General features: G+C 48.0%; 1 protein-coding gene across 1 annotated transcript in view; it reads left to right on the plus strand.

The window, feature by feature from the left end:
* crim1 (cysteine rich transmembrane BMP regulator 1 (chordin-like)) overlaps positions 1 to 5,048 on the plus strand; it is a 327,198-nt gene extending 322,150 nt beyond the window's left edge. Inside the window, exon 16 of the mRNA XM_079527939.1 lies at positions 1,135 to 5,048. Coding sequence (XP_079384065.1) covers positions 1,135 to 1,386 — 252 coding nt within the window. The 3' untranslated portion in view covers positions 1,387 to 5,048. The remainder of the gene's footprint in view (positions 1 to 1,134) is intronic.
* Positions 5,049 to 10,312: the final 5,264 nt, after the last annotated feature.

The raw sequence follows: 10,312 nt of genomic DNA on the forward strand, positions 1-10,312 counted from the left end.
CCTGGTCTCTAAACTGCCTCCCCCTGGCCAGAGAGTTGCAGTATTCCTGCAGTAATCCTGGTCTCTAAACTGCCTCCCCCTGGCCAGAGAGTGGCAGTATTCCTGCAGTAATCCTGGTCTCTAAACTGCCTCCCCCTGGCCAGAGAGTTGCAGTAATCCTGGTCTCTAAACTGCCTCCCCCTGGCCAGAGAGTTGCAGTATTCCTGCAGTAATCCTGGTCTCTAAACTGCCTCCCCCTGGCCAGAGAGTTGCAGTATTCCTGCAGTAATCCTGGTCTCTAAACTGCCTCCCCCTGGCCAGAGAGTTGCAGTAATCCTGCAGTAATCCTGGTCTCTAAACTGCCTCCCCCTGGCCAGAGAGTTGCAGTATTCCTGCAGTAATCCTGGTCTCTAAACTGCCTCCCCCTGGCCAGAGAGTTGCAGTAATCCTGCAGTAATCCTGGTCTCTAAACTGCCTCCCCCTGGCCAGAGAGTTGCAGTATTCCTGCAGTAATCCTGGTCTCTAAACTGCCTCCCCCTGGCCAGAGAGTTGCAGTATTCCTGCAGTAATCCTGGTCTCTAAACTGCCTCCCCCTGGCCAGAGAGTTGCAGTAATCCTGCAGTAATCCTGGTCTCTAAACTGCCTCCCCCTGGCCAGAGAGTTGCAGTAATCCTGCAGTAATCCTGGTCTCTAAACTGCCTCCCCCTGGCCAGAGAGTTGCAGTAATCCTGCAGTAATCCTGGTCTCTAAACTGCCTCCCCCTGGCCAGCCGGGGCGCCTGATGGAGGGGAAAGGAACTGGTCGGAATAACGTGTTCCTTCAATGCGATAGGTCCAACCGGGGAACCCCCCCCCCCGAAGCATGAGGTCAGTCCGTTGCTCTCCCCAGGTTGGCAGAGGGAGTATACTGTAGCGCCCAGGTTTACATTTGACAATTGACACTGGGTGACAGATATGGGTTACCAAAATTGTCAAAAAATTAAAAACTAATGTCCGTGTGTGTGTGTGTGTGTGTGTGTGTGTGTGTGTGTGTGTGTGTGTGTGTGTGTGTGTGTGTGTGTGTGTGTGTGTGTGTGTGTGTGTGTGTGTCTGTGTCTGTGTCTGTCTCTCTGTCTGTCTGTCTGTCTGTCTGTCTGTCTGTCTGTCTGTGTTCCAGAGCCAGTGTCTCAACAACCAGTTGTTCCCGGGCCTGGGCCCGTGCAAGCTGTCCTCCATGGCCTCCTCGTCCCCCGACGACCCGGCGGGACCCCTGTCCCCCCTGCAGGGTGGCGGGCCGGGGGCGGGGCAGCACCCCAGGGTGCTGCGCATCGCCGAGCCGGAGCCGCGCTACAGCGGATACTACAGCATGAAGAACACCAACGCTCTGAGCAACAACCTGAACCAGGACGCCTTCTACAGCACGCCCTGAGGGACTCCACACACACACACACACACACACACACACACACACCTTCTACAGCACGCCCTGAGGGACTCCACACACACACACACACACACACACACACCTTCTACAACACGCCCTGAGGGACTCCACACACACACACCTTCTACAGCACGCCCTGAGGGACTCCACACACACACACACACACACACACACACACACACACACACACACACACACACACACACACACACACACACACACACACACACACACACACACACACTTCTTCTACAGTACGCCCTGAGGGACTCCACACACACACACACACACACACACACACACACACACACACACACACACACACACACACACACACACACACCTTCTACAGCACGCCCTGAGGGACTCCACACACACACACACACACACACACACACACACACACACACACACACCTTCTACAGTACGTCCTGAGGGAGTCCACACACACACACACACACACACACACACACACACACACACACACACACACACACACACACACACACACACACACACATACACACACACCTACAGCACGCCCTGAGGGACTACACACACACACACACACACACACACACACACACACACACACACACACACACACACACACACACCTTCTACAGCACGCCCTGAGGCACACACACACACACACACACACACTGGCGCGGCAGTGACACGCACGCACGCGCAGTCACACATGCATGTTTGTATTACTATGCTTGCGAGGACATCAACCTTTTAGGACGATGGGTTTTGAAATGTCCTTTTTTCTTTACCATTTTCGACCCTAAAACCCTTAATATAACTAAAGCCAGACATCAATCCAATACAAGCTCTGCTATGGAGGGTATGGAGGCTATGGAGGGTATGCTCTGCTATGGAGGGTATGCTCTGGTATGCTCTGCTATGGAGGGTATGCTCTGCTATGGAGGGTATGCTCTGCTATGGAGGGTATGCTCTGCTATGGAGGGTATGCGCGTGACATCATCGTCATACACGGACGCTGTACAGGAATGCCTACTGAGTGGCAAAAACACCCTACTTTCTGGTCCTTAGGGTTTCAGCCCCAAAACACCCTACTTTCACGTCCTTAGGGTTTCAGCCCCAAAACACCCTACTTTCATGTCCTTAGGGTTTCATCCCCAAAACACCCTACTTTCTGGTCCTTAGGGTTTCAGCCCCAAAACACCCTACTTTCTGGTCCTTAGGGTTTCAGCCCCAAAACACCCTACTTTCATGTCCTTAGGGTTTCAGCCCCAAAACACCCTACTTTCATGTCCTTAGGGTTTCAGCCCCAAAACACCCTACTTTCTGGTCCTTAGGGTTTCAGCCCCAAAACACCCTACTTTCATGTCCTTAGGGTTTCAGCCCCAAAACACCCTACTTTCTGGTCCTTAGGGTTTCAGCCCAAAAACACCCTACTTTCTGGTCCTTAGGGTTTCAGCCCAAAAACACCCTGCTTTCATGTCCTTAGGGTTTCAGCCCCAAAACACCCTACTTTCTGGTCCTTAGGGTTTCAGCCCCAAAACACCCTACTTTCATGTCCTTAGGGTTTCAGCCCCAAAACACCCTGCTTTCATGTCCTTAGGGTTTCAGCCCATACATCCAAACAGAAAAGTCCTGTTGGATTGCATTATTCCAAGTGGTTCCCCAAGTTTTTCATGTCAAGGACCCCCAAATTTACACTAATTAATTAGCCCTGCGGACCCCCATTTGAAGAGACATGCCAGGGACCTCCATAAGAGAAGATTTTCACGGCTCTAGCAGTGATTCTCAACCCGTTTCATTTAGTAGTACTCCCAGTTTGACATGCATAATATTAGTCTACAGACCTACATTTAATGACATTTCTATCTCTGGGACCCCAATTTATATGGTAAAATCAATGTTAATTTAAGTCTGAGAGTGTACAAATGGAACGGTCCATTTGGTTCCATTTGTACACTCTCAGAGTTAAATTAACATCGAGTTACAGACCCATGAGAGCCCATTTGGCTCCAAACTATCATTTAGCTGGGGACCCGCTGGAACTCCCTCAAGGACCCCTGGGGGTCCCCGGACCCCACTTTGGGAACCACCGACGTTAAGCTCACTTTGCCACTCGATTTGCCACTCACTTTATGCATGCATACTGTATCCCCTATGGTTGGTTGACGACACTGTGATGACACTAATGATGTTCCCTATGTGTGTTTATCACATTCTACTATACTAGTGGGGACATCTGGTCCTCACAAGTCTAGTAATACAAACACACACACACACACACACACACACACACACACACACACACACACACACACACACACACACACACACACACACACACAAACAAACCATAGAATTGCATCCGTGGAATCGACACTACACACCTGTTTCAGGTAAACAAAAAGGAGGGGGGGGGAAATCCACAATGTATTTATTGCATCATAGAATAAATTCACTACGTTTTCCTGTAACGTGGTTACTGTATGTTGTCACGTGCCTAACACACACACACGCACGCACGCGCGCGCACACACACACACACACACACACACACACACACACACACACACACACACACACACACACACACACACACACACACACACTCACACACAACGCACACACGCACGCAACCATAACAGAGCGGCCGAAGGCATCGGAGCTCCTTGTCCACCCCCCCCCCCCCCCCGATCTGGCCAATCAGAAGACTGGGGGCTGCGTGTCCACGCCCCCCGAACCCCGATCTGGCCAATCAGAAGAGTGGGGAGTGGATCGCTTCACTGATAAGCTATATCTAACCGCGCAGAGAGGAAAGCCAAAACCAACGGAATGAGAGAAATATACTGTCTTTGTAACCGTTGTTGGGAGGATGGAGACGCTTCCCCCTTGGCGAGCAGGGGGGAATGGAGACGCTTCCCCCTTGGCGAGCGGGGGGGATATCGTGTGTTTTCTAAGGAGGATGGAGACGCTTCCCCCTTGGCGAGCGGGGGGGATATCGTGTGTTTTCCAAGGAGGATGGAGACGCTTCCCCCTTGGCGAGCAGGGGGGATATCGTGTGTTTTCTAAGGAGGATGGAGACGCTTCCCCCTTGGCGAGCAGGGGGGATATCGTGTGTTTTCTAAGGAGGATGGAGATGCTTCCCCCTTGGCGAGCGGGGGGGATATCGTGTGTTTTCTAAGGAGCATTCAGCTGGACCGTATTTTTGGGGGATTCTATTTCCTGCCGTTGGAAGGAGGAGGAGGGGGAGAAGCGGAGAGGATTGTGGGAGATCGGAGCCGGAACTGAAACGAGTGATGAGGATGATGATGATGCTCACGTCACGTCAGGGGACAAAATGACACGATGGAGGGACAAGAAAAAAGACAGAGCGATAGAGGGAAGGAGAGGAAGCGACTAGAGAAATGGTTCTCAAATATTTTAATGTTTGAGAACCCCCATAGCTCCTGAGAGTGTACAAATAGAACCAAATGGAGCCGCAAGGGTCCATTTGGTTCCATTTGTATACGCTCTCAGAGTTACAGAACTGTATGGGTCCACTTGGAACCCCCTCAAGGACCCCCTGCGGGGGTCCCTGCCCCCCCCTGTTTGAGATCCACTGGACTAGAGCGAGACTCAAGGATTGTGGACTCCAGAAACTGTCATTTTTCCTCCTTGTACACTTAAAGGGTTTCTCCTTCCCAAGACACTACACAATGTACAGGTATAGGGTTTCTCCTTCACATGTTGTTGTTTTGCCTCGTACGGATCTAGGGGACACACACACACATACACACACACACACACACACACACGAATACACACACGCACACTCATACACACAGAACACAAACACATCCACCGCAAAGCACGATCAAAGTGGGCCGCTCCGATCGGACAAAACTTTATTAATCACGCGATACTTAATCATCCAATCACCTTTTACGCGTTTGTTAGCTTTCTGATTTGTGTCCTGCATTCTGGACGGGATGTTTCTGTGGGCAGCCAGCCAGCCGGAAGAGGAGTGGTTCTGGACGGGATGTTTCTGTGGGCAGCCAGCCGGAAGAGGAGTGGTTCTGGACGGGATGTTTCTGTGGGCAGCCAGCCGGAAGAGGAGTGGTTCTGGACGGGATGTTTCTGTGGGCAGCCAGCCGGAAGAGGAGTGGTTCTGGACGGGATGTTTCTGTGGGCAGCCAGCCGGAAGAGGAGTGGAGCCAAATAAAACACTGTCCATGTTAAACTGGCTATTTCTTTCTAAGGTGGTATGATAATAAATAAATAGTTTGTGAAATGGTCTGAAGTAAATGTAAAGTATACGTGATTTAAATTGAACATGTTTGATCAGTACTTTATTTGGATTTTTTTTTACAAATACAGAAAACAGAAAAAACAAACACAAGCAACAATACGTATGGATGGACATTCTGTATGAACACAGAAACATCATTTAAAACAAGGATAGACAAGATAAACAAATACAAATAAAAATTAATCAAATTAAAAGTCTAAATTAGTTTACACGACCAAACAAGCAGCATCATCAACCGTATCATATGTATACTAATACAGTAAACAATCAAAAGGGCCTGACCATGGATTTAAGGATTCATTCTTAACCTGTGCCAATAAGCCAGTCATTGTGGGCATAAACACAGGAGTTGAAGGGTAAATGTAGGCCTAATAATGACGTGTTCAAATCATGCATGTATACGTTACATTTACCGCAGACCCATTTTCTTTTCTCAATTCCTGTTAGAAAAAAAAGTAGCCAATTTTCTTTTTGTACCACGGACGTGTCCTTAACCCATTTTGACCTGAGATCAGATTCTATAAATGTCTTCTACATCCTGACAGTTTTCTGAAAAAGCTATGTTTCTATGTCAGTCGTTCTTCGACTTTTCAAAAATAGCAGACCTACAATCTTGTAGATCTGCTATTTTTCAATAGCTAAAGCATAACATAATGCTAACACCAAAATGCGTTCCCGCCCAAAATGGGTTAATGTCGAGGTGCCCACTGGCCCTGTATCCTTTCTGTTCTGTACATAGCACTGGCCTGACACTTCGGACGGACAGACGGACGGACGGACGGGCGGTTCGCCCAACGGCAGGGCAGTGTTAACGTTGACCCCTGCATGTCTGTACGGTAAACGTTGAGCATAGTGACTGGAGCTGTGCGACTGGGAGAGTTGAGAGGACATTATTGAGATCTGGAAGAGAGAAAAAAAAGAAGACATTCCCGTTTTGGAATGATCCACTTTTCAACTGCATGCACTTGTTTTTTAGTTTGTTTTTTGTTTTTTTTGGGGGGGGCAAAGAAAATAATTTTGAATGTGTACAGGATGTCGCATCATTTTCCTGCGAGTGACAGAGGAAACAAAAGTGTAAAGTATTAAAAAAAAAGAAATATAACCAGACTTAAGCACTTAAACCATGTATGATTGAACGGAGTCTCTCAGGGCTCTGTACCAGTGACTTTTCTGTTTTCACTCGACATTCCGTGAAGTCCCCCCTCCCCTATCCAGAATACATACTGTATGCTGAGGTTTTCTAAGACCTACAGTAAAGCAGTTCTGAGGTCCAGATCGCTCTAATCTCTCCCCTTAAAAAAACTAAATGCGTCTCAACTCTGTCATACGTACAGCTCTGGATGCTATGATGTCACATGCCAAACACACACACACACATGGCAGGAGATCTGTGCTGAGCCGGGCTCAATTCACTCCAAGTTCAAGTTCAGCATTCACTCCGTTCAAAATTCACTCCGTTCAACAAAATTCACTCTGTTCAACATTGTAAATAAATATATAGTGCGATTCACTCGATCGCCGACCACAGCACATCCCTCTTCGTTTTTAGTTTTTTTTACTCATCGTGTCGGACCTGACACGCTGTCATCCGGACAAACACCCGAAGAGAAAAAAAATCACAGACGGAATCGGTGAACGATGGGTGAATTGAGCCCCGGTTGGCCTGTTTTTAGAACGATGGGTGAATTGAGCCCCGGCTGGCCTGTTTTTAGAACGATGGGTGAATTGAGCCCCGGTTGGCCTGTTTTTAGAACGATGGGTGAATTGAGCCCCGGCTGGCCTGTTTTTAGAACGATGGGTGAATTGAGCCCCGGCTGGCCTGTTTTTAGAACGATGGGTGAATTGAGCCCCGGCTGGCCTGTTTTTAGAACGATGGGTGAATTGAGCCCCGGCTGGCCTGTTTTAGGAACGATGGGTGAATTGAGCCCCGGTTGGCCTGTTTTTAGAACGATGGGTGAATTGAGCCCCGGTTGGCCTGTTTTTAGAACGATGGGTGAATTGAGCCCCGGCTGGCCTGTTTTTAGAACGATGGGTGAATTGAGCCCCGGTTGGCCTGTTTTTAGAACGATGGGTGAATTGAGCCCCGGCTGGCCTGTTTTTAGAACGATGGGTGAATTGAGCCCCGGCTGGCCTGTTTTTAGAACGATGGGTGAATTGAGCCCCGGTTGGCCTGTTTTTAGAACGATGGGTGAATTGAGCCCCGGCTGGCCTGTTTTTAGAACGATGGGTGAATTGAGCCCCGGCTGGCCTGTTGTTAGAACGATGGGTGAATTGAGCCCCGGCTGGCCTGTTTTTGGAACGATGGGTGAATTGAGCCCCGGCTGGCCTGTTTTTAGAACGATGGGTGAATTGAGCCCCGGTTGGCCTGTTTTAGGAACGATGGGTGAATTGAGCCCCGGTTGGCCTGTTTTTAGAACGATGGGTGAATTGAGCCCCGGTTGGCCTGTTTTTAGAACGATGGGTGAATTGAGCCCCGGTTGGCCTGTTTTTGACATGTAAAAAAGAAAAAGAAAAGAAAGAAAAAAATAAGAAGAAGATAAAGAGAAAATGTTTTCTGGGTTGAGTATTTTCATTATGATTATTTTCTTTTCTCTCTTTTTTTTCTTTCTCTCTCTCTCTCTCTCTGTCTCTCTCTCTCTCTCTCTCTCTCTTAAGTTAAATGTATTTATGAAAAGAAAGACGCTGTTTTTAATGCGAAGCGATGAAAACAAGAAGCACTTGTTGTTTGATATGTCGTCTCTGTCCCGGTGGAAACCTTTTGTTCAGGAGTCGGGATTGGTAAAGAGCACAAATTGCTGAGCTACGAGTTTTGTAGGTTGTCTATCGTTGCTACTTTTGTGTAGCACTGTAGTAATGACCAAGTTTTAGTTTACGGAAGGAGAAAAAAACACGCGTAAAAAGTAAAAATAATTATGGAGATAAGAGGTTTCTTCCCCCGATAGCAACGATATATATACGACCCAGAAAGACACGTGGCCTGTCTGGGTATCTGTCACGGGACAGGGGTGTGTTTGGTTGGGTATCTGTCACGGTCACGGGACAGGGGTGCGTTTGGTTGGGTATCTGTCACGGTCACGGGACAGGGGTGTGTTTGGTTGGGTATCTGTCACGGTCACGGGACAGGGGTGCGTTTGGTTGGGTATCTGTCACGGTCACGGGACAGGGGTGTGTTTGGTTGGGTATCTGTCACGGTCACAGGACAGGGGTGCGTTTGGTTGGCGACGTGGGGTTACAGACGAGAGGTCACAGAATGGTTGTTCCTCTTGGGTTTGGACACAGTGGTGGAGAAGAAGTACACGGATGTCTTTACTTATCCCATTTAGGCCTGACGTCGAAATAAAAATGGTTTTCTGAAAAACCCATGTTTCTATGTCAGTGGTTCTCAAACATTTTCATGTCAAGGAATATGTTGTTCACACAAAATGATGCACACAGTCCATAAAGACTTACTTCAATCCACCCTATGCATTTTGTTCCATTTGAACACTCTGAGTTACAAAAAAAGTAGCCAATTTGTACCACGGACGTGTCCTTAATGTCGAGGTGCCCACTGGCCCTGTATCCTTTCTGTTCTGTACATAGCACTGGTCTGACACTTTGGACGGACGGACGGACGGACGGACAGATGCACACAGTACATGGAATGTAGATGTATCTAATTCCACCCTATTTCCCAACGCCGTTGCACACACGGGCACACATTGAAGTTGCGAATATACAAAATGTAACTGAAACAAAATGGCAGAAGACATGGCACTATAGTTCTTTACCGAGTAGCGTAAACTATTTTTATGTTGTTGTGTGGAAAATATTGTCTTGTTCGCTCAGATATCAGACTGGGAGAGAGAGGAGAGGAGACACTGGGCCCTGTTTCTCTACACTGTAGTTATGAGGAAGGAGGAGAGACCCGCACACTGCCACTTGCTGGTTCAAGAACTTTATTTTAAAGAGTCATAGCAACGTTTCGGCCTTTCGGCCTTCTTCAGGCACATGCCTGAAGAAGGCCGAAAGTCTCTCCTCCTTCCTCATAACGTTTGCTGTACTGCCAGGACCTATACGCACCTGCTATAAAACTGAACCGGGTGTGCGGAAGTCATCCCTCGAATATCTACACTGTAGTTGAAAACACATTGAGGGAGAAATAAATCAATCACATCTATAGCGAGAGAGTGAAGCCAGGACTAGGCGTGGTCCACATGAGAAGACTCTAGAGGTGCAGGTAATCAGGCTAATTGATTTGAGCAATTATAAAAAATCATTTTGATGATAACTTAAAGATGGAGTACCCTAAAACATGATCATCAGGTCTTATTGTTATATAAGGAGGTATAATTCTTTCAAAAAAGTGTACAGTATTTGTTAAAATGTTGTTTTTATGTGGACACGCCCACCAGTTCATTAAGTATGCCTGGTTTGCCTGGTGGGTGGTGATGGATGGTGATCCACCTGAACTTAAGCCGCACCGACAGCTGTAGTTGTATGATAAAAGGGGAGGGGTTAGGGGAGGGGCTGATAGTGTGATGTCACTATATTACTGTTTATTTCATTGGCCCGTTTGACTGTCAAGGGTTCAGCCTCCAGGAAGAAACCCTAAATACAAAGTGAATATATCATTGCACATAACAACGACTCCAG

The sequence above is a fragment of the Electrona antarctica genome, assembly GCF_951216825.1.
Source record: "Electrona antarctica genome assembly, chromosome: 18".
Taxonomy (NCBI): Eukaryota; Metazoa; Chordata; class Actinopteri; order Myctophiformes; family Myctophidae; genus Electrona; species Electrona antarctica.